This window comes from Xenopus tropicalis, chromosome 8 (genome assembly GCF_000004195.4).
Source record: "Xenopus tropicalis strain Nigerian chromosome 8, UCB_Xtro_10.0, whole genome shotgun sequence".
NCBI classification, from domain to species: domain Eukaryota; kingdom Metazoa; phylum Chordata; class Amphibia; order Anura; family Pipidae; genus Xenopus; species Xenopus tropicalis.
Genome location: NC_030684.2, coordinates 35,464,435 through 35,490,469, shown reverse-complemented (window position 1 = coordinate 35,490,469; position 26,035 = coordinate 35,464,435). Strand labels below are relative to the sequence as shown.

Below are 26,035 nucleotides of genomic sequence, written 5' to 3'. Positions count from 1 at the left end.
GCTCCTGCCATGTTTTTAAAACAAAAAAATGGCCTTCTCTTGACCCAATCTGATGAAGAAGTAAGTGCAGTACACATCCCAAATGAAGACCATGCTGGCTGTGTTTGTCAGTGCTGTATTAAAGGCGGGTGGGCTGGAGGATATACCAGTCCCCTATCCTACCCCTAATTTGCCTCAGAGGAGGAAAAATTCCTTCCTGGCTCCAAGATGGCAATCGGACCAATCCTTAACAAGAGCTATCTCCCATAACCCTGTATTTTCTTAAAAAGCCATCCAAATTGGAAGAGAATCCCACAGCTACCACAGCAACTGCACAGCTCTCACTATAAAAACCCTTTCCAAATATTAAGATAAAACCTACTTTCTTTAAATCTGAATGGATATCCTTGTGTCTGCTAGAAATACCTACTGGTAAAGAAAGCATTAGAGAGAGAATTACTGTATATGGTCCCCTTATATATTTCTACATACTGTAGTTATCACATCCCCCCTTAAGTGCTTTTACTTCAGTGTAAACAACCCACACTCGCCCAGTCTTTCTTCATAACTGAGACTTTCCATACCCTTTAGCAACATACTGTATTAACCTCGGTACTGTATTAACCGCGGTACTGCCTCTCTGATAAAATACTAGCCCAGATTTACCAAAATTCAGGGCCGTATAAAAGCCGGTGCTTTAATACGCCTCCACTCGTGTGTACCTCCCCAAAGCCGTTACTGCACCGATCAGCTTCTCTGAGGACTTAACAGGCAGGAGATTTAAGCAGCTGTAAGAAATCTCCAATCCAGTTCCCAGTGCAGATGCAGCCAGCGGGGGCATGCCGCCCCCAGATCTTTGCCCCCCTAGACACGGGCCTTTTTGGTCTGCCCACAAATCTGGGCCTACTAAAATTTGCACCACCAGCAAAACTCAAATTTCCCCACAAATCTGTACTAGCCTTTAGTGTACTCTGGGTTACTCCACAGTTATGATCGTTCTGCAGATGACTATCCATCCCATTTTTACATTTTGAAATTGAAAAACTCCACCAAGTTCAACATTTGCTGAAAAAAACCTCAGGCTTTTCATCAGAAGGTAAGAACAGTCATGTAAATTCAAGTAAACCTGTTCCTGAGCTGTCAACTCCCCCCCCCCCCCTTATTTCTTTGGCAGTTACCCGAGTTTGGTGGCTCTCCCCCATTCTCCCGGCCCCAAGCAGCATTCTCGTGATTTCTCAGAAGTTTCACAAATTCCTCCGTTGAAATTCGGGCGCACATGTGTAGTAAGCATTCGGTGACTTCATTTGATTTAGTTGCACATGTAGAATTTTTCAGCTTCAGCTGTGATTTTGCGCTTGCATTTGACATCACCTCCGGAAGTGTATGTGACACACGTGACGTCACTTCCAAAGTTCACCGAAAAATGTTGGTAGAGCGCCTCATTCCCTCCGAATAGCAGGACTGTCAGGTTGACAGCTCTGCTATCCCCCACTATAACATCTTTAGGGAACACTTGGCCCCACTGCAGAGAGAGAACAGCAGTGCGAACCCTCTACCTCTCTCAGGGGCCCCCCTCCCCAGTCACGAACCTTCCTCTAAGGGGGGCAGTGCTTGCCATTTGTGTTATGATTCGTTATCCTGTTCCTGTTTTCCACTTCCTGTCTAATCTGAGAGCAAATATGGAGCAGGCTGGTCTTACCTGCCGTGTTAGCTAATGTCAGATGAGGCTTGCCAAAAATACCGCCCTACACCTCCTACTTGTGCCTGCACCTGAATTAATGGAATATGCTCGGGTGCAGGCACATGTAGCCAATATATGCATAAAAATGTGAGACTTTGCATTCTCTCCCATTTTTATGCAGATTTCGTCTACATTCGTCTGCACCCAAGCGTATTTCATTCATTCAGGTGCAGGCACAAGGTAGGCGATTTTTACAGTAGCGGGGCGTATTTTCGGCAAGCGTTTTCCTGCTTGCCAAAAATATCTGCAATCAGGGGCGGGCCAAGCTGACCGGGCGCCCTAGGCAACCCGGTCGGCCAACTCCGCCCACCTCCCCGCCCCCCCCAATGGCCCAATGGGCGGTGCAATTACATCGGTCATTGCCTCCGCTGCTAATGACAAGCGGCGGAGGAAATGACAAAGTAGCACTAGGGGTGGGCAGGAGAGGCTCCTGCCTGGCGCCCCCCAATCGTTGCGCCCTAGGAAGCTGCCTCTTCTGCCTACCCCTAGTTCCGGCCCTGTCTGCAATTACATCTCGTCTGACATTAGCCTTATAATAAATGTAAGAAGTTATTGAGCTTGTCTGACTGTTTCACTCGAACTAACACAGCGAAATCATTTAACCTAGTGTTTATCACAGTTCCTGTATGTTCTACTCTGTGAATTCTCTGTTGCATATATGTGGCACTGAGTATATACTCTGTGTGACACCAAATGAACAAACTGAGCATTGCATTGTTATCTTCCCTGGGGGCACCCTTGCATTTGGCAGTGACAGACTGAAATGCTAAAAGGTTGCAAAGGCAGACTCTGCTGTCATAAAAAATGTACAACTATTATACCCAAGTAATTCAAGTATGACCTTAAACCTGTTATTTCCTCAGATCGTCTCTCAAGATTAAGATACTAAATGTTAATTGGCAGGAAATGTGACCGCCTGCCAAACCACGGTTCAAATTTTGTTTTGAAAACATTTTTTTCCTTTTTCTTTCCTTAAAAGTCTTTTTTTTTTGTTTTTACAAATAATTTCAAAGAACATTCAAAGCAAAATTTATGCTGGATTTATCCTTCACAAAAGCTAATGCACATCTGCACTTTGGCTTGAACAATAGTTATAAGCAAGAAACGATTGTGTGAAATATAGACACCAGCTTAAAACCATATATTTTATTCATTCTTTACATTCTGGTATACTCATTCAGTACTTGGTGAAGTCATTCTTGTCACATGACTCACTAAAACTTGTTTATAATAATATGGTCATTGAACTCCTTAGTGACTTTTGATAACCTTATATTTTAAATTAGGGGGTATTTTATTCATTATATAGATGATGCACACCTAGTACCCTACACCCCATACCACAGCACTACATAGTGAGGAGAGAAACTCAATATGAATCACTAAAAGATACATGTAATGAAACCCAGGACAACCACACACAAGAAGATGCTCAGTAGCCCTCTGCCCTAATAGTAATAAAGCAAGGCTGTTCATTGTCAGCTTCTGTTGTCCTGCTCTAGATCAGCTTCAGACTGCTAAGTACAGGAATAAAAAGATCAGTGTTAAGAATGGTGCATTTTATCAAACAGATGTTAAAGCAGCAATTAATAGGGCAAAAATAGTAAATGAAAAATATATTGATATACTTGCAAAAACTGAATCACATTATATAAGCATATTAACAGTAAATAAAGATACTGCTGGTTGAGTTTAAAATTCATTTATTTTCCTAGTAATTTCTATAGAATATACTATCCATATCTCCTATTAAAGGGTTGTTCACTTGAGTTAACGTTTAATATGATGTAGAGAGAAATATTCTGAGTCAATTTTACAATTGGTCTTCATTTTTTTTATTTGGGGCATTGTAATGATTTCTTTTTGTTCAGCAGCTCTTTAGTTTGGAATTTCAGTTATCTGGTTGCTAGGGTCCAAATTACCATAGCGACCAGGCACTAGTTTAAATGAGAGACTGATATATTTATAGGAGAGGATCTAAACAGAAAGAAAAGTAATAAAAAGTAACAATAACAATAAAACAATAGTTTTTGGCTGCTGGGTCAGTGACCCCCATTTGAAAGCTGCAAAGAGTCAGAAGAAGAAGGCAAATCATTCAGGATTAGTGATGAGTGAAATGTTTTGTTAGGTATGGATTTGTGGCAAATTTCCTTGTTTCGCCATTGGCAGATTTTCACTATTTGCCGCAGAAAGGCTTTAGGGAGCTCCTAGAAACTGGAAACTAAACACTGAAGACTATATTTTTTTGCAACTTTGCAAAGGGATATTTCACTACTTAGTATCTGGGTGATACCAGGGTGGCAAGATGTCAGCTGATAAAAAAAACAGTCAATTAAATAAACTGTTGATGTTTTACTTTACACCTATTCAGTGTCAGACTGGGGGAATCTGTGGACAACCAGAGAACAGCACCAAAGGGGCCTACCATACATAAAGCATACCTGCTATCCCCCTACACACACAGCTTTTACCATCCACCCCTCCCTCAGCTATGTACACAGACAAATAGAGCTGTCTCAACAAAATTTAGGACCTAAGGCAAAAATGAAGCTTGTGGTGCCTTGGCCACTTCATACATACCCAGATATGCCGTATGCCGAAAACAAGCACACGGAAAGATGAAAAGAAAAGTGTGCATTATAGTGGGAATACTAGTAGATGGAAGCATCATAGGCAAATGGCACTCTAAGCTATTAATAAATGTTTATAATATTTTTAGCTTTCGATTCAAGGGTTAACATTTGGAAATTAGTTCAAATTATCCTCAAACACCCGTTATGACACCAGCATACACAACAAATTGTGACGCACACAGGAAATATTATTGCACGCAAAAATTTGCCCCTTGCTCTGACACGCAAACTATTTTAAAACGGCATTAAAAAATCTAGTTCCCCCTCCAAACACCTACAATAAATGAAACAAAACAGTAATTTTAGGTATCAGCTTCAACTGAATTTTATACTTTGCTATATATTTTCTCCTCCTCCTGAACTGGACTGGGTAAAGTGCCCCAAAGTGGTTTATAAGCTAGCCAAGGTTTAAAATCCCATAATTATACTTTCTTGATTTATTCTATATTGGCTGTGGATAAAATCCATTGATGTACAGCTATGGGACCTGTTATCCAGAATGCTCGGGACCTGGGGTTTTCCAGATAAGCGATCTTTCTGTATTTTGGATCTCCAAAAAAGTCATTGAAACATTAATTAAACCTAAAAGGATGGTTTTGCCTCCAATAACGATTAATTATATCTTAGTTGGGATCAAGTACAAGGTACTATTTTGTTATTTATTTTTTAAAAATTAGAATTACTTTCTTAAAATGGAGTCTATGGGATATGGCCTCTTAAAATGCCAGTGGCGTAACCTCCCTTTACAAGGTTTAATACATTTTTCTTTGGCTCCTGAATTGGTCATGTTGCCACCCTGAAATTATATCCAATATAAATAAGTTATTAATTCTTTCTGTAGGCCTTGGTATCTACCAATGAGCAGCAATAAGTTGTCAACACGCTGGATATAACAATAAGGTGTAATATTTGAAATAATGTGTATTAGAAATAGTATAAATAGAATGTATAATGTCATTTCTTTCCAAAGTCAATTCACTTATATTAAAGGGCAAGTAAATCCAAAATTAAAAGTTGATCTAATGAAAAAAATTGTAATTCTAAGTGACTTTTTCAAAGTACATAAATTAAAAATTGCCATTGGCTTGAAAAATTTGTAAGTATAACTGCTATTGAGAGCATTGTCTGTCTGCCCGTGGTAGTTACAATGTAGCAGAAGCCAGATAGCTATTGGATCTGTGAAACATCTGCCGCACCCCCTAACCCCCCACAGGGGCCCCCTCCCGACGTTCTCCCCTGAGCTTGCATAGGTGAAACACATCAGGGGAGGATACCGCGGCGGGGGGAATGGCAACAGGCATCAGGTCTGGCCCGCCGGGGCCCACCGGGTTTTTTCCCGGTGTCCCGGCAGCCCAGTCCAACCCTGATTTCAGCATTTGATGATTAAAAACAAATCCAAATGCAGGTGTTTACAAACTGGATGCAAGTTGCAGCAACATTGGCTGAGTGGGGATTGGGGCACATCCAGCGTGTGGCATTAAAACGCCATTTGCATGTGATTCTTTCAGCCCAAGTCTTTTGCACCTATTGATAGCAACTCCTCTGGGGACTCTGGAATTACTACCATGTTCATCAGCACGTTTGAATGGAAATACCCAGAATGAATGGGGCCAATACATGCAACATCTGCACCCATTGTAGTGCAGCCAAACGGGCTTGAGTTTGAAACTGATCTTTATAGAAATCATTGTTTTGTGGGAAGCTCTTCCTTGTGCAATGGTGTTTGCAATAAGCAGGGAAATTGTTCTGTACAGGTATCAGACCCCTTATCCAGAAAGTTCCAAAATACGGCAAGGCCAACTCCCATAGACTCCATTTTAATCAAAAAATTCACATTTTTAAAAATGATTTCCTTTTTCTCTGTAATAATAAAACAGTACCTTGTACTTGATCCCAACTAAGATATAATTACCCCTTATTGGGGGCAGAACAGCCCTATTGGGTTTATTTAATGGTTAAATGATTCCCTTTTCTCTGTAATAATAAAACAGTACCTGTACTTGATCCCAACTAAGATATAATTACCCCTTATTGGGGGCAGAACAGCCCTATTGGGTTTATTTAATGGTTAAATGATTCCCTTTTCTCTGTAATAATAAAACAGTACCTTGTACTTGATCCCAACTAAGATATAATTAATCCTCATTTGAGGCAAAACAATCCTATTTGGTTTAATTACTGTTTAAATAATTTTTTCAGTAGACTTAAGGTAGGAGATCCGAATTACGTAAAGACCTCTTATCCGGAAAACCCCAGGTCCCCAGCATTCTGGATAACAGGTCCCATACCTGTACTTCTCTCCTGACAGCTTCTTATTCTCCCTTATTGTTTTGGTATCTGTTTGCTATATACCTACAAGTGCCATTATCTGATATCTTTTTTAAAAAGATGAATGCTTTGCTGTTGTACTCTGCTTGAAAGAACTATTTTCCCAGTTTATCTTATTTAATGTTCCTTTGTGTGATAAATGCAAGTTCTAAAATCCTTTCTTGCAATACAAAAAGTATTTTGTAAAAACATATAACAGCCCTTATGAAGCTGTGAGATTATTCTCTCCCTGACTCCCCAAACTGATGGAGACAAGTAGTTGCTTTGGAACAGCAATACAATAAATGCTGCAGAAATTGCTAATCATAGAATTGTAGCAAACTTTGCACCTAATATCTAATAATGACGCCATTTTAGCTAGATTTCTACCTATATGTGCATTTATAAACCTTAGGGCATTTAGTATACGTTTGCCCCTTCTCTGCTATGGAAACTTTATTACTTAATTCTTTGATTAGGATAAGTTTCACAAATGTGCTTTGGTGCCTTCTGTACATAGCTTATACTCACAACTATACTTACAGTAGAGGTCCGTACAGTAGGTAGGAAAGGGAAGTGCCTAAGGCTACCACCAGATGTGGGGAATTCTCAGACTGTGGGTAAATGCATGCCTAATAATAATATTAATAATAATATTAAAGGGAACCATTATTTTACATTTGAGTACAATGCAGACATTAATATTTTAATACATTTAAGACATTAATATCATTGCAAAGCCAATTTACTCTTCCTTTCTTGATTTTGTTGCACAGTTCGAATCACTTGCTCTTCTATTCTGTCTCTTTAACCTGCTAAATAATTGCCACGGTTCCTGGTCCTGACAACCAAAGTGCAGATTCTTTCTGAGTGAACGGTTTTATTATATGCTGAAAAATTATACATTATTACTGCATTTTGAATTATAATACAATTGTAGTTTTATTTCAGTACTTGCTCTTTGGCCTTCCTTATTTGTCTGTTAGTCAGTTTATAAAGCTGCTCAACACCACACACACACTTAAAATAAAGACCCCCTAAAAAATGAATTATGGGCTCCTAATATATCACCAGCTGATTAACTCCTTATATAATAATTTAGAGAGGTATGTAACTTAGTATTTAAACGCTGCTCATTATAAATGCGTTGTAACATTCACACTAAGAAAAACATATTAAGAACTGCAACGTATTGTACAGCTCAACCCCCCAACTAATAACCAGATCTCAAAGTTTCAGGGGGTCCAGGGGACCACAAACTGCAGGGTCTGCTTCCTCTAAATAAAAAAAACAAACCTTCCTAGCCGCTCTCTTACCTAGTATGGCGTGAATGGGCAGGAAGTGGGAGACACACCCAAGCATAAAGCAGAGGCCGGATAGGGGTTGCTATGCATGCTGGGAGATGTTGCCCATGGCAGGCCCAGCAGTACCAGCTGACTAGGTACATATATAGGTTCAGCACTCTGGCCAGCGCCCAGCATGAAACTTTCCAACCCATCAGCACTGCACTGCACTCACTATGGCAAACTTCCACTTGTGATTTCCAAAGCACTTGTCAGCCCATAGGGTTTGGTTAATGACATGCTTACAAGATATAGAAATATATATATATATATATATATAGTAAACAAAAATATGAATCGCATCGCTCAGGACTTATAACAAAATTGTAGTTTATTAAGTGTAGAAACAGAGAACTAGTTCTCTGTTTCTACACTTAATAAACTACAATTTTGTTATAAGTCCTGAGATTTCATTATATCGTGAGTGCTGTTTATCGGGAACTTATATATATATATATATATATATATATTTTTTGACTGAAATAATATTCTCAGTCCCTAGCGTATATATATTTCTATTCAGTTTTATTAATCTATTCACTGCAATGACCACACATGTTTGCTTTTAGCTTGTCACTGAAATAGTTTAATTTTTAACAAAATGCAAGGAAAAGAGAATTACTTATATACTGTAGTGTTTTTCATGGAACTGAAAGCACAGAATTTATACAGGCATCCTAGGCACACTGGATGGGTCTTTGCTATCAAAGCTCTTTTGGGCAGGGCTCTCTTCACCTCTTGTATCGGTTACTGATTGCTTTATATGTTACTCTGTATGTCCAATGTATGAAACCCACTTATTGTACAGCGCTGCGGGATATGTTGGCGCTTTATAAATAAATGTTAATAATAATAATAATAATAATAATAATAAAAGGTCAATCATCTAACCATTAGGTTAACTCTTGAAGTACAGTTCAGAAGTACAAGAGTGCACCCCTTAGTGTTCATACAGAGAGCACTTCTGCCCAGGCTCTGGTTGCACATTCTGCACCTTGCAACGGATAAAATCAGCATTGATGGGCGCAGGCCAGTTCTGTTCTTACTGCCTGTCATAGGGCAGATGGTAAGTATAGGGGCTCATTACAGCCTGCATTCACCACGACTCCCTAATTTACACGTCTGAATGCCATGCAAGTTTGGGTGGGAAGGGACACTTATGTCCCCCCACTACCTGCTCCTAATGCCAGGTTTCCAGTTCATACTCAGAATTTGCGTAGAAAGAAATTCATGCATGTAAGCTCAACAGGATTGTTTAAGGGAGCAGTCCTATTGGTTTGCTACCAGCTATATTGCAAGGTTTATTGGTAGCCTCTCTTTACCAGGCATCCTGGGATAAATCTCCAACACAACTTTCTTAATATTATATTGCTTATATTTTGTTCGGTATAAATAAATGTTCTGTGCATAATCTGTAAGCCTGGAATGTTTAAGCTTCTGGCAAAAAAACATTTCCAGGAGCAAAATGGAAATATCATAGGGGCAAGGTGGAAAGTGCAAAAAAAGAGAATAATTAATGAGGCCTAATACCTTTGCTCTTGGTTATATGTTAAAAAACACATACATTTTTTCAAAGAGGAAATCATGTGCACACACTGGCACAGACTCTTTACTGACTCGGTGGGGGAAATTTATTAAGACACGAACGCTCGGAGCGTATTTTCGCCGATTTACTCGCGCTTGCGTGACGTTTTCGTACGTCCACATGACTTTTTCTTATGCTTGCACGACATTGTTGTTTGTGCGCAAAAATTCGGAAAGGTTGTGACTTTCGGATCGCCAATACGATATTATTGTGACTAATATGATTTTTCATAAGCATTTTCATGATATTTGCGATCTTCAGAAATGATCGTATCCAATCAGAATTTTTCCCATTTGGGATCCGAACTCGTGTTTTAATGAATCGGCCCCAGTGAGTTTGCCCTTAAGGTGTTTCTTACATTAGTAACACAAAATAGGGTTCATTTACTATCACAAGTACAAAGTGTTAGGCACAGATATGCACACAGTTCCATTTTTCTTACCCACAATGCTGTGCTTTTTTTCCAGAACCCCAGTGTAAATAGTGTGTGCAACCACTAGTTCAAGTCAGTTGTGTGTGCAGGCATAACAGGTGTTAATTCCTGGGCTGCCTTTCATCTTTGTGCCCTATACTTAGATACTCAATGATTAATTCATCACAGCAGGCCAAACCAGCGCCTTGGTGCTAGCAGCAAGTTGCATGTATAGGTGTTAGTACCTTCCTGAATTGCAAGGAAATGTGTGCAGTTTTGCTTGCATATGCCTTTGCTATAGAGTTAGAACAGCTGGTTGGAAAATTAATCCAATAGTGAAGGCTGTTAAAAACCACATTGGGACATATTTATCAAAAAGTAAAACAAGAGCTTGTCAAAGGGATATTCCACTGTTCTCTATATGTATATGATTTTTAGGGGCAGGGCAAACAGAGCCAATTCCTATTGGCTCATTACATAAAGAAAACCCTGCAATTACCCCAGAAATAAAGGATAATGCTTCCTAGTGTAAAGTGTTTTGTGGGCCGTCTGCAGACGGAAGCGACTTATTGTACAGCTTAACGATAGACAATCAGAAGTACAAGTATAGGATCACTTATCCAGAAACCCATTATCCAGAAAGCTCCGAATTACGGAAAGCCCATCTCCCATAGACTCCATTTTAATGAAATAATTCAGAATTTTAACACTGATTTCATTTTTCTCTGTAGAAATAAAATAGTTCCTTGCAATTGATCCCAACTAAGATATAAATAATCCTTATTGGATGCAAAACAATCCTATTGGGTTTAATTCACATTTTATTGTTTTTTTAGTAGACTTAGGGGCTGATTTACTAAGACACGATTTCGAATCCGAATTGGAAAAATTCCGATTGGAAACGAACATTTTGCGACTTTTTCGTATTTTTTGCGAGTGTTTCAGCGTCTTTACGTTTTTTGCAAAAAAACGTGAGTTTTTCGTAGCCATTACGAAAGTTGCGCAAAGTCGCGCCTTTTTCGTAGCGTTAAAACTTAAAAGGCGCGACTTTGCGCGCAAGTTTTAACGCTACGGAAAAATCGCGACTTTGCGCAACTTTCGTAATGGCTACGAAAAACTCGCATTTTTGCGCAAAAATCGTAAAGACGCCGGAAAAAACGCAAAAAAAATACGAAAAAATCGCAAAATACCGATCATTACGAAAAAAACGCAATCGGACGCATTCGGCCCGTTCGTGGGTTAGTAAATGTGCCCCTTAAGGTATGGAGATCCAAATTGCTGAAAGACCCCTTATCTGGAATACCCTTGGTCCCGAGCATTCTGGATAATGGGTCCTTTACTTGTACTTTGTAAATTAGGCAGAGTTTTGCAGCAATATTTGTACCTAGTTCTGTGCTTTATAGTTATAAGTAGGCCATGAGATGGAGATGGAGAAAACATAATGAGAAAAGCAGAAGAAAATAAAAATGAAAATAGAAAACAACAATCAATTTTTTTTATAGCCCCCAAGCTGATTATATAGTAAAAAAACAGCAAATCTTAGTGCATTAATCTTTCTTCTCCTTTAAATGCCAATTGTTTTGTTGCAGCCATAGGAAAAGAGAGCTTTCAGCCAGTGAGTAGTATCAGGGAAAGGTTGGAAAATCCAACAGCAGAGTTATATTTCTATTCTGCTGTCACATTAGTCATGAGCTGTCACTGCTGGTCAATAAGCCAAACTGCTTCTAATCTATTCATCTAAGAACCCAACAAAAACATCTTGCTCTTTAATATAGTTTAATCATAATTAAAATACAATGGCATACAAGGCACAGCATTCCAAGAAAAGATAACACACACATTTATAGAAGGCTTATCCAGCCTGCTTTGCTAAATAATCATATTGACACTAGGAACCCTGGAATTACTGCCACCCTGAATGCAGGGGTAATTCCAGGGCAGCTTTGCAATTGGTCTTCATATTTCTTATAGTTTTAGAATGATTTGTCCTACTCTTCTGCCTCTTTTCAGATTTTAAGAAGGGCTCGCTAGCTCCTGCAGACAAAAAATATTGCTCTGGGTGGCAACAATATTGTCATAGTTGATTTGTATTACTTATCTGTCTATTCAGGCCTCTCCTACTCATATCCGAGTTTCGCAGAACCACTGCTTGGTTGTTAGGGTAAATAAGACTCTAGCAATCAGATAGCTACTCAAATACTAAACTGAAGAGTTGCTAAACAGTTGAATAATCACAAAATGAAGACCAATTGCAAATTTTCTCAGAATATTACAGTCTACATCATACTGCTTTAAAGGTGAACTACCCCTTAATTGTGGATCATTATTACACTTATTTTTACACTGAATTGTTCCTTTAACACTCTGGCCTCTTTAGTTAATAGATCCAGTGTTTAAGCAAATAAATCTGGGTTTTTATACTTCTATAATGTAAAATAAAGTTTGGGAATTATTTCTCTCGTTGTGATATTTTCTCTTCCAACTACTGTACTACTATAATTACCCTCTCCCAGTTGGTTGAATTGGCACATGGTATACATGTGAGCAGTAACGCCACGTCAAGGCTTCAACCGTGTTACTGTCCATTCACACACACCTATTGCAGCAAATGGCTCACCCTATATACACTTGCTGCAATAGTTCCCTATCTGGCCAGGCAGCGGCTGATATAAGCCGTCATGGGACCTTTCCTCCTCAGTTCAGACTGGGAGGTGTAAGGAACAAAAGTTCCCCATTGGGATATCTACAATAATACACACACTCTTTGCATCCACATCCTCTCACTGATTCACTCAATATCTAATTTTTCTGTGGCAAATCCCATGGTCAGTGTAGCTGGGACTGGGATTCCACTGTCCCCGTAGTTCCCTATCCAGTAAGGAGTTAGGATGAGATTCCTGGCTTGGGCCCTATGATTGGATTTCGGACACTGTTATATAGTAATAGAGGGTGAGCATGTGCAGGTTTAGTTTACCTAGCATCTCTAGATGATCCAGAGGAAGGCAAAAAACCCCATCGGTAGCCAATTTGCTTCAGACTGGGAAAAAATTCCTTCCTGACTCCAAAACAGCAATCAGACAAGTCCCTGGATCAACAGTGCGCTGACTATTAACACCATAGCCTTTTATTATCTAAAAGGCCTGGCTATGGGACATGAGGGTTATGATGGGCCTATTTATCCTGCTAATATATGATTGATGGCGGGGAGGGGAAGGAGGGGGTGGTGGCTAGGCAGCATTTGGGGACATACATCTCTGCCTAGTCTCTTTTTATTCCTTGATCCTAAACCCTGAGCATCCCTAAACTCTACACCAATCACACTCATAGCTCTGATGGGCTAATTTTTATCTTTTGAAAAAGGGGCCTACAGCTGCAGCTAAATCTGCTGCATTATTACTCCCTCCTACTGGGTTAAAGAGGCACAAGATACAGACGCCTCATATAGATTATTCTACATTTTATTACTGATCTTAATTCAACTTCCAGCCAATCAGAAGGTGAACTATGTTCACCTTCTAAATTGGTGCAGGGGGGATCCCTACTTGCATACACACATTTACTTCCATTCACACTTATTACAGTAAATTACATAACATATCATAATAATATATCCCTTATCCCACATCACATCCTATATCCTTTTTCCTATAACCCTTATAGCACCCCTATGCAATATATCTTTAAAGAAATGCAGAAATCATTGTCTAAGGGCAATGGCATGAGGGATTCTGGGCTTGTCCATAACATTTTGTAGCAGCCCAGGAGACAGGGCAATTTTAGGTGTTTTGGGTGTTGTATGTTTAGGGTATTAAAAGCACCCAAAACCACCATTAGTCCATATTACATTAAAAATGATATGCCAATAATAATAAATATGTACATTTGATCAAGTATTCATGGATATGTGTATATTGGCACACACAGATGATGAGCTAAATTGGGCCCAGTGTGTGTGGCGGGAAGATGGCATTGGCACATGGGGATGCAGCAAGGGCCCTTGGGATCACGTTCTCCATTGGGCCCAAGGTACCCCAGCTGCCGGAGGGTGGGGAGCAGGTTATGGATCACTGCGCACCAGGCCCCTCCAAAGATTTGCCACTGAGCTGTACTAATAGCAAATAAAGCTTTTTAATCTGATTTGCCACATAACTTCACCACAGCCGTCCATAAAACCAGCTGGTACTGGCACTTTCTGAAGCTGGGGACACCAGCTTTTTAAACAAACGAGCTTGACAGATCAGCACTATGTATAAAAACTTGCTGCCTACTTCTGATAAATTCATCTGGGTTATATAAATTATAACATATCCTCATTCATTTCATTTTATTGTTTAAATGTTTAGCTTTCCATTTCTTTAATCCCATATTGTACCCTTAAACAGAGCTGGGCCAATGAGTATCTGCGCCCAAGGTAATACTAATTGGCCCGGTATCCTGCCCAACTGCTCTCAGTGCCCCCATGGGTTGGCCTGCACATCAACTGCAAACCCCACCCCACGTAGCTTGCTTCCAACGCTGCTTGCTCTCCCCTTCTGATCCCCAATTGCTACCCCTCAAATTGCGCCCCACCTATGACTGTGCCCAAGCCATATATTGCCTGCCTCGTTCTGGCCTTGCCCTTAAATGCAAACTAAAATGTAGCTATACTCTATGCACAGTTGCTTGTTGCCTGAAAAAAACAAATACACCCTGTTTTGCAATTAGCTGTGTCCCCCCAATATGTATAAGTAGTTATGCTATATATTTTGATATGCACCAAACATTCCTTTACAAAGACACTTTGCTAAGAAAACGGGTTGTGCTAAGCAGCACGACAAATACGTAAAATGAGCCATAGTTTCAATCAGTTATAGGCAGATAGGCTTTAGCAGTCAATAATGCTAGAAAGAAGTTCCAAAGGTTCCAGAACACATGGAAATGTAGAACAAACATTTGTTTTAATCCTGTTTAACTAAGGTACATGGCCTAATGTCTCTTTCCAGATGCCATGACGGGCCACCAGTAGGGTTATACTTGTAGGGAGTTATGTCTTTGCTTGAGTTCTGCAACATGAATATTTAGTATGTTTTAGGAATATGTAATAGGAACATAAATGATGCACTTTTACTTAAGAGAAAAGAATAGGTTTCTCATAGAAGCACTGTCCTCTCTACCTGATGCTGTTATGTGCGTACAAATACTTCCATATTCACTCCAGGGGCTTCTAGCTCTGGGTAGCCTTCTGTGCAAGCATTAACCCTCAGGCCTGTACTGAAATTCAAAAATTAGGCATTCATGTACATTGAGGCCGAAACAGCCCCACATAGGCCCAATAAAATACTGACTGTCTATGGTATCTTACAGCAGCCAATCGGGCATTAGCCGGAATTCACAGATTGCCAGTCTGGGCCTAGGGCTACAGTATCAGTAGAGCAGCCAGTATGAACATGACGTAATAAGGGAGTTGTAGATTGTAAGGGAAGATGTTAGGATGAGCATGATGGGTCTGTTAGACATTTTATATGGTTATAAGCAGCTGTGGATAAATAGCTGAATTTAAATCATTCATTGGTTGTTAGTAATTCTTTACTGACTGCATAGTGGCATGTGTATAGGCAGGGTTCTGTAGTTGTTTCAGTCATGCTGGGCTGGGGGCGGCACAATCCTTCCATAGGTTACAAATAAAAATAGAGCTCCTGCGTGTGCATAATGGGCTAATCTCCCTTCTCGCTCATTATGTGGATATGACACTCTCTCCTACGTCACAGACATGCCCATAATAAGCAAGCTGCCCACACCTGAAGCCCCCTCCTGGTGCGGGTAGCCTAGAGTTGGCATGGGTATTTTTATTATTTAATTATTGTTTCCCCCAACTCTATTAGCCCTTTAAATAGCAATAGAGTACTGTTTCACCTAATTGTTTTCTATTGCTTTAAACCTGAAACATGGAATGTTAATATCGTAATGAAGTATAATGAAAAAGAAAGCCCTAATTACCCATTTCTATACAAACATTGAAGGGAAGATTCATCCTTACCCTTCTGCCGTGTTAATAAAGAGCTTGTCTCTTGAGGTACCAATATCATGTAATTACCCAGGAGAACTGCTGCATATTATCTGGATAGGGGTATTTCTGTGCTGTACAGCAACGCTAATAGACTTTTTAATTACCAGGTAAATTACAGAACTCTTGCAGAATGCAGCATTGCCACATAGCTAATTCTGTATTAGTAGTTGCAGTGTCGGACTGGGGTGTGCCAGGCCCACCGGGGCTGCCACCTCGATGGCCCCTACATTGTTGCAAATCTCCAGTCCCACTGCCCTATGCACTGCTGTGCAACTCCCCTTCCCAAACTGTAATTTCTCTCCATGCCATAGCTGTATCTCCCAGCAGTGTAAACAGTGGGTCTGGAATGGCAAAGTCCATAAGGCCTGGGGCCCACCGGGTTTTCTCCTGGTGTTCCTCCGGCCCAGTCCACTGCTGAGCAGTTGTATACATGGAAAAAAACAATAATAACTTAACAAATTTATGTGGCACTTTTATCCCACCCTCTGCCCCACAGCTGCAACACAGAATGGAAGCAGACAAATCTCATGTGTAACCACTCAACCACCTTCCCCCTGATTGTGCACTCTACGGACACTGTGAAGATAAAACAGTGCGCCCTGCAGCAGTGTAAAAAGAACTATTGGGGTGTTTCGCACCTGATGTAGTTCTCCTTCTCTGGACCTTCTCTAACTCAATAATATCCACTTTGAGCACTGGAGACCAAAACTGCTCGGCATATTCCCGATGGGGCCTTACCAACACTCTGTAAAGTGGAAGAACAACCCCCTCCTCCTGCAAATCTCCTGTATGCCCCTTTTAATACAGCTCAACACCTTGTTTGTAGCGATGAGCGTATTTTTTCGGCAGGCAGAATTTCCACATTTCACCATTGGCAAATTGTTTAGCGAAACTTTGAAATTTTGCTGTGAAAATTTGTGCTTGCATCAAAATAGGTGCAGTTGCATCAAAAAAGGGCGCCTGTGCGGCAAAAAAGCTGTGCATATCAAAAAAAGTTGCATAGCGTAAAAGTTGCACTGCACCCGCATTTTGAGAATTCTTTGTAGATTCATATGGTTGGTACCATAAAAGATGAAACTGAATCTAAGAAAAAAGAGGCCCAGCTAAAACTGAAATAAGGATGCAAAGTGTGAAAGTCATAATAGGGCTTATGGGACCTGTTATCCAGAATGCTTGGGACCCGGGGTATTCCGGATAAGGGATATTTCCTTAATTTGGATCTCCATAACTTATGTCTGCTATATATTGAATAAACCCAATAGGCTTGTTTAGCCTCCAATAAGGATTAATTATATCTTAGTTGGGATCAAGTACAGGTACTGTTTTATTATTACAGAGAAAAGGGAATCATTTAACCATGAAATAAACCCAATAGGGCTGTTCTGCCCCCAATAAGGGGTAATTATATCTTAGTTGGGATCAAGTACAAGGTACTGTTTTATTATTACAGAGAAAAGGGAATCATTTAACCATTAAATAAACCCAATAGGGCTGTTCTGCCCCCAATAAGGGGTAATTATATCTTAGTTGGGATCAAGTACAGGTACTGTTTTATTATTACAGAGAAAAGGGAATCATTTAACCATTAAATAAACCCAATAGGGCTGTTCTGCCCCCAATAAGGGGTAATTATATCTTAGTTGGGATCAAGTACAGGTACTGTTTTATTATAACAGAGAAAAGGGAATCATTTAACCATTAAATAAACCCAATAGGGCTGTTCTGCCCCCAATAAGGATTAATTATATCTTAGTTGGGATCAAGTACAAGGTACTGTTTTATTATTACAGAGAAAGGAAATCAGTTTTAAAAATTAGAATGATTTGCTTATAATGGAGTCTATGGGAGACGGCCTTTCTGTAATTCGGAACTTTCTGGATAATGGGTTTCCGGATAAGGGATCCCATACCTGTACTTGCTTCAAAATGCCACTTAATCCTTGCTAATGAGTACAGTTTTGTCCTCATATTTGTACTAAAAACTGAAGCTACTGAGTAAAATTGTTTGTGCAGAGAGAAGAGCTCTGTGTAAAGCTGCAAGTTAGAGAGCCAGTGCAGGAGGTGGAAAGCTCAGCATTATAAATGTTGAGTAACTGAGCATGCTGGGAACTGCAGTACACAGGGTGTGTATGAGCTAAGCAGTCTTCCAGGCCAGATCACACAGGGGAATCTAATAACTAAGATAAAGCACCAGAGGATTTGCCTTTAAAGGGGTAGTCTATCTCTAAGTTACCATTTAGTATGTTATAGAGTAATCACTTTTTAGCAACTTTTCATTTGGTTTTCATTTTTTTTATGTTATAGCTTTTGAATTATTTGCTTTCCTCTTAACACTCCAGCTTAAAAATGGGGGCCCAGCAGCCAAAATACTATTGCTCTGTGGGCTACAATTTTATTGTTATTGTCACTTTTTAGTACTTATAATTCTATTTAGGCCCTCTTCTATTCATATTGCAGTCTCTCATTCAAACCACTACCTGGTTGCTAGGGTAATTTGGACCCTAGCAACCTGATAGTTGTTGAAAACCCATCTGGAGAGCTGCTGAACAAAAACAAACTAAAAAACAAAATACTAACAGTACTAAAAAATGTAGACTAATTGCACATGTCTCAGATTATCATTCTCTACACTGATCATGCAATTGGCCAAATAGTTAGAAGCAAGAGGACCCACTGGCACCTGGGCCTCCTGGGAGTTTTCAGGTATCCTGGTGGGCTTGTCCGACACTGATTCTAAGGCCCCTGGAGACAAGACCTTTCCCCAGATTTGCCTCCATTCTAGAAGTCAAACGTCAACCTTAATGCATTATCTAAGGATTCTGGGCCTGTTAATCCTTGCAAGTTCATCTAAATCAGATAGTCACTTAAATTCTGCAGTACATTCTGCTACAGAGCGGGAACCCTGAAACAAATTCAGCAAAATGGTTTCAGCAGTGGCTGACATTGTAGCCATGAACCCATAAAAGTCTGCTTTTCTATAAAAGGGGAGGCTCGTGCCAAATCTTCAGCTTCAGTAACAAATTGATTGATTGAGTAAATCCCACTTTCAAAGAATCATTAGAAAAGGAGCTTGGTTTTAAATGCAATAACTGACATAAATTGACCACCAAGCAGTTTATCATCACCCCAAAATGTATCAGGGAGAGGCAATTTGAGAATATCAGTGGGACACACTGCAACTGGATTCTGTGGATATTGTTCTAGTAAAAGCTGCAATACTTGTGCAACTGTGGTAATCGGCAGGGTTACATTAGTTATTGCATGTTTTATCCCAGTGGAATCCATATTTTATTTGGGGTCAAGCAAGTTGTTAGATCTGTATATCAAAAGAACACCATTTGCTGAGACAGAAAGGGTCTGATGTGATTTTAGTTTTAGTTTTTGCTACAAGATGTAACGATAAATGATGATAAAGGATTTATCCAAAAGAGGAACAGAAGACAGGCCCTACAGCTTTAGCTGTTGTATGACAAGATCTGATAAAATCTGGCCCACTAAATCTGATGAAAATCTCCCGTGTAGCCCTTACTAAAGCTGGCCATACACGCACCGATACTATCGTACGAAACCTCGTTTCGTCCGATATTCGGTGCGTGTATGGCATGTCGGCGAGTCGACCGATATCGCAGGAAGCTGCTGATATCGGACGACTCGCCGATCGGCCAGGTTAGAAAATTTTGATCGGGCGCCATAGAAGGCCAAAATCTGCCGTCAGGGCTGAATCGGCAGAAGGAGGTAGAAATCCTATTGTTTCTACCTCCTTATCTGCTGTTTCAGCCCTGACGGTGTGTGGCGGATCTGACGATGTTTCGTGCGACCGATGGTCGCACAAAACATCATCAGATCGCCACGTGTATGGCCAGCTTAACAGCGAGAAAATCTGTCTGTTCAGGTAGTAACTTCAGTCCCGCTCTATAAAAAACCTCTCACAGAAATTGATTGGTGCAAAGGACAGCAGGAATTAACCCTTATCCTTGCTGGACTTGACTTTTTTTGCCAGACATGGATTCGCAGTACCATTCTGCTTTTCGCCATAGGCAAATGTTTTAATGAAACTGAGGCAAAAATTTTCTGCAACAAATTTCACTGCAACATAAAAGTTGGCAAAATGTCACTGATACAAAAAAATATCCATTGATTTTAATGCAGTCAGAAAAAACTCCAATTGAGTAGAAAAAAAAAAAATTGCGTGTAAAAAATGTTGCTCAAGGAAAATTTGTTGTGCGCAGAGTTTGTTGCCTATTGACTTCAATGCGTTTTGCAAACTTTTCAGCAGTTTTGCAGGTTTTTTGGCAAAGCGAAAGGGACAGATTCACTCATAACTAGACAATAGGCGCAGCACACTTATGCTAAAATAATGGGGTGCACACTTGCATTCCAAAAACAGAAAATGATATCAGGCTGACTTCAACACAATTGTGTCCGACTTGCAACTAAATGCACATGCAGTTACGGTAATTTCACCAAACAGGGTCAGACTGGGCCGGTGGGACACCGGGAAAAAACCCGGTGGGCCCTGGAGGCCCTGACCCGACCCTTGCTGGCGCTCCTCCGGCTGACCATTCCTCCCCTGATGCGATGTGGAGGACCCTGCGGCTGGGGGTTAGGGAGGCCCAGTTGGGTATTAGGGAGGCTCTGCGGAAGATGCGGCCAGTGGGAGCACCTCTGCAGGGCCCTGCACCCCCCAGCCCGACCCTGTCACCAAATCAGTAGTAGGTCTCGATAGAACGTCAGGAGAATCGCGCATTAGTGTCCCCAGTGATGCAGAAAACAAAAGATGGTGATTGTGCTCAAAGCTTTCACACTGTGCTAGGGTAAGTGGCTGCACCCTAATGTCTTGTACTGAACTATAATTCCTTGCAATGAACCCATGTTTTCTGGTGATCATCCACTAAAGAAAGGAACAACCAAAATGCGTTTTATACAACAAACAACTTTTATTTCATTGTCATTGATTAAAGAGTATGGTACATAAGAAATGCAACAGGGAGAACTTGCCATTTTTTCAAAATTCCTAAAAATAATTACATTTACCTTTAACCTTTTCCTTTTCAAGGGTGTCTGCAAGTTGCAGAAGGGTTTTGCAGCCACCGCAGCCAATGAAAAAAGGTTTTTAGAAACTTCCCAGACTCTTCCTAATACATGTAGTGAAATAAAAAGGGACCCCTTTATGAGTTTCTGCTGTGCCGATATCTACATCAATACAATATTTTCCCTTTTTCACCATTTTAATTTTTTTAATAAAATTATTTAAAATATAATGAAAAAAAAAAAAAAAACGCAATCCTGCTGCGGAATTTAATTTTACTCTGCGATACCAAAATCCCTTTATTGTTTGAACAAATTTTTCATTGTAATGGGAATATCAAAAGCCACCACAGGAGTACACACACAAACTATGTTCACTTGACATCCAATAAAAGCTTAGTGATTTGGAAATAGGCTTCAAAAAACCCACCTGTGTTTCCTGTTGAGATTTTTGTGCAGATTGAACCATTCCGATTGCTGCTTAATGGAACCCTGCAGATAACATGGTACCTTGTGACACCTATCTCATACAGAATTGGTTCCATAACAGCCTAGGCGAGAATACTAACAGAGACGTCATCCCTGAGTTTTTAAAACTTTAAAAGGTCTTGGATCCATCTCCCAACCAAAATGTAACAGCTTTTGGTGTGTTTTGCCAAAGCAATGGATCACCTTCTGAAATCATTTATTCCATGTCAGTCCATATGTTCATAGGAAAAGGTGTCACATAACACGATTGGATGAGTAAAGGCAAAAAACACAGGTATGAGGAAACCCTCATACAAAGCCATATTTTTGTGTTTGCTGTTTATATTATGGGCTTCTATGTTATATATTATTGTAACTGCATAAATAGAGATAATAGATTAGAATATTAACCAAACACAGAGTCTGGTTTTGATAAGGAGTAAGGAATGGTTGACGTGATTCCAAGAGTTTTTTTCTGTATGGTGTAAAACCTTTCCAGCATCAAGGACAATACTATTTCTAATGGGGTTGATTTTATTACAGTTTTTTGTCTACATTACAAGTAATTTTGATCCCCCCCCAATCTTTTTATTTTCTTCTGTAGCTTTATTATCATTCTATAGCTTAAAGTATCATTTATTTTGTTGCCTCCCTATCCAAACAATAAAAACAAACTTCACTTTAGCCACAAACAATACCTTTCTCAAAAATATGATGGTACTGTATCTAAAACTACTTCTCTACTCTCTCGGTTTGTGTGTTTTATTTCTTTTTTTTTTTTACTTTTTTTGTTCCCTTTTTTTCTTTCCCATTTTCTTGCCTGCCTTGCAAGCAGAGGATGCAGTAGGCATACATAGCTGCCTAAGAAAGTCTTTGGTGTTGTTTGGGCCACAGACAATGAAAGCTGATTGGTAGAAATGCAACTGGACAAGCCTGCTGAACTGTAATCCTGCAGGTTCATCAAGCAATGAAATACTTAAGACACTGTGGTATTTCCATAAGACACTTCTTTTTTTTGTGGTTGAGTTGTGAAGTTGGGGTAGGTGGGCAGGCTGTAGCAAAGGATACTACAGTCAGTCCTTCCACCTCTTCTTCCACTTCTCATAACTGCTATAGGCTAGTCCTTATGCTCTCTTCCGCCTTCCTTCAAGATTTCTGAAGCTTACTGGTCTTATCTTCATTTCTGCAAACTGAATTGAGTATTCATGTCCCTTCCAGTGGAACCAGTTGACACCCTGAAAAGATTGCAATGCATGGGATTACAAATTCAGCTTTAAAAAAATTATTTCAGTTGCTTTTTAAAAATAAGGGCTACACTTTTCCCCAACCCGCAGTCAGGTCACAATGTTTTAAATTTAAACTGGGTCCAGATAGTTAGAAATGTAAGGTAAAATATTCAGTAGAAGGTTGTGTTCTAAAGCTAGAGAAGGTCTAAACACACATCCCACATTCCATAGTTACATAAGGTTGAAAAAAGACCAGAATCCATCAAGTTCAACCCTTCCAAGTAAACCCAGCACACACAAACCTATAGTTACCAATCTATACACTCACATTCATAAACTATATAAACCAACATCAATACTAACTGTAGATATTAGTATCACAATAGCCTTGGATATTCTGATTCTGTTCAAAAACTCATCCAGGCCCCTCTTATAAGCATTAACAGAATCTGCCATTACAGATTCCATCTAATATATATGTATTATAGCCATAGAAAATTACTATATAGGATTTAAAATCAAGTGATTTAACTGCATCTCCTTGACTTGGATTGAAACTGCTAAAAATAAACATTAATGCGCAAGGGACATTATTATTATGCATTCTGCTGGCTTCTGTGAGGGCACAAAACATATACAAATCAATGTTCAATTGTGGATACATTTGATTTGTAATTGTATCCAGTAAAATTCTTTTTGGTATAACAAGGCAAATTTTCTGTGGAGTTAGCTCTGTCAGGTCTAGTTTGTTCCATTAAGTTCTTAACAGGGAAGGATTTATGGATTGTAACCTGAATATTAGCTAACATTCTCGATTGAATCCACAGAACTCTTACAAATAGTAATATGAGTTGGGGCTGTTAATAATTCACAGTATAGACAATGTTTCTGGTAAAGATGACTTCCAAGGGAGGTTTCATAACTTTGTTGTTTCAAACCATTTAAAAAGTTGTATTGACAATGATTTTAGCTTTGCGTTTGGAATACAAGATTACAAGTAGGCAAAGCTGGCATGCACATCACTTCTACATAATGATGTGTTGTATTGTAAGTGTGTAAAAAAAAATTGGCAACTAAAACCTGGCAACTTTTTAAAAACCCAAAGGGAGGTGTAATTTAAATATTTAATATTTAAAAAATGAATTTACCAATATTTTTGTTTTGTAAGTTTTCTTAATGTGACTTAGCTCGAGCAAGTTAAAAATGAATATGAATTAAAATTAATTTTGGAAAAGTACAAATTGCCCTTGCCAAGATATATTGCTGGGCGTGGAGATGTATCATAATATGCTTTTTGAACAGGAAGAAACTGGACTGGATTAGCCAAGCACCAAGAAGCACTGATTTGCTATAAGTAATTAGTAATCATCCCGTAAGGATTCATTAAATGGGTCCATCACTGGTTGGATTACATAAAATAAATGTGTATAATTGGGGTTAAATAGCATAAATGTGTATATTTAAAAAGAAATCCAATAAAACTCTCACCTGACTGTGGTTTGTGTCACCGTATCTACCCATAAGGTTTACTCTGTGACAGTTCTTGTACCAGAAAGCCCCTTTGTATGACAAAGCGCAGTTTGTAATAGCTGAATCATTGTCCTTGTCAAATGTGGAAAATGATCTCCCATTGTGGTAAGTCATGGAATCTCCTGTTAAAAGAAAAACCCAGAATGGCTAATAAATACAGAGCCTATAAGAATAAGCATTTAATATAATGATACTTGGACACAGTGCTGTACAGTGCTGCATACATAAGTAGCGCTTTATAAATAACGATATACATACATAAACAAAGAAAAACATGTACTGTATCTCAAAATGTATTCATACAGACGATACAAGATCCTTAAAGAAACATCACATATTTGCCTATATTTAATATTTGTATGTGTTTCAGTAACATCATTTATGAAGCCTATGTAAGGTTACTGTCAAATTTGTATTGACACTACAGGGCAGAATTATGATTGCTTGAGCATTTCGGTTTCAGCAATCATAATGGAAACCCCTAGTGAGTTTGGGAAAAATTACTTCAACTAACAATGTTTTATTCCCTGAAATACCAAGTGAGTTCCTTTCCAAAAGGCTGAAGCAATCATAAATCTGCCTCTATATGACTTTTTTCATTAATAATAAGACAGGAAACAATCTTCTAAGGGCAGAGGTACACAGGGAGATTAGTCGCCCGCAATAAATCTTCGCTATTGTGGGTGACTAATCTTCCCGACATTCCATCCCACCAGCAAGAATGTAAATCGCTGGTGGGATGGCACAAGTGTTGCTTCGGTTTTCCAAATTCGCCCAAAGTTTTCTTAGGAGGCATGATGGGCGGTGAAATGGCATGTTGGGGAGTGTGCCACTGCCCTTAGTCTTCCTATCAGAAGAGACTTATAAACGTTTAGAATTCCATCTATCCTGTGTGACTACAGCAGGGCAAAGTGGACACGCAGGGCCTAAAAGATGACTGACCACTTTACCTGATCAGAGGGAACCCAATGAAATCACAGACTAGACAAGTAACAGAACCTAAGGAAAGGTATATTTAGGCTGAGTGATCCTGGGTGTTTATATGATGTGGCGTGGGGTAATATTTAGGTGGTTGGGCTATTGTGTTTTATTTTAGTGTGTCTATTTATGTTGGAGTTTGTCCTTATAGTGTATATTTAGTATATCTGTTTTATATGAATTTGTGTGCATATTGTAGGTTTATTGTGTAAAATATTGTTTTTTGTTATTTCATTTCTCGTTTATGTTTATGTAAATATTTTTCCAATCAATATAAAATAACTTTAACTACATTCATTGTTCGGTGATCTCCTTGCCACACTTTACTGTGGAACCCTCCTTATTTTAATAATCTTACACCTGTTTTATAAGCTTGACTTTTTTGTCTCAGTAACATCAGTAACTACACAAACCTATTATCTATGAAACAACCGCCAACATACTATTAGGCAACAAAGTAATTTCTCACCTGCTGTACCACTGTAACCTTCAACCTTGAGCCGGAAGCGACTCTTTGCATCTCCAACGCTAAACTTATCATAGACTGCATATGCAGTTTCATCATTATCACGAAGGTCTACTCGTAGCTCATACTGACCCAGGGAGGTCAGTTTATGCAGGTTTTCCAGACCTGATTAAAATTAAAAATACAAAAATAAATTATTAGTTAAGTATTCTTATTAATACTATACAACTTTTACATTATTGTTAATCTAGTACAGTGAAATTCGTCTTTTAAAAAACCATTTATTAACACTTT

General features: G+C 39.3%; 1 protein-coding gene across 4 annotated transcripts in view; it reads right to left on the bottom strand.

The window, feature by feature from the left end:
* Positions 1-20,958: 20,958 nt before the first annotated feature.
* The window catches only part of tnc (tenascin C), a 60,348-nt gene continuing 55,271 nt past the window's right edge, over positions 20,959-26,035 (bottom strand). For all 4 annotated transcript variants that reach the window (XM_004916711.4, XM_031890671.1, XM_002935202.5 and 1 more), the window contains 3 exons: positions 25,745-25,906; positions 24,256-24,419; positions 20,959-22,776 (listed from right to left, as the gene is read on the bottom strand). In XM_004916711.4, the coding sequence (XP_004916768.1) occupies positions 22,666-22,776; positions 24,256-24,419; positions 25,745-25,906 (437 nt within the window). In that variant the 3' untranslated portion in view covers positions 20,959-22,665. The remainder of the gene's footprint in view (positions 22,777-24,255; positions 24,420-25,744; positions 25,907-26,035) is intronic.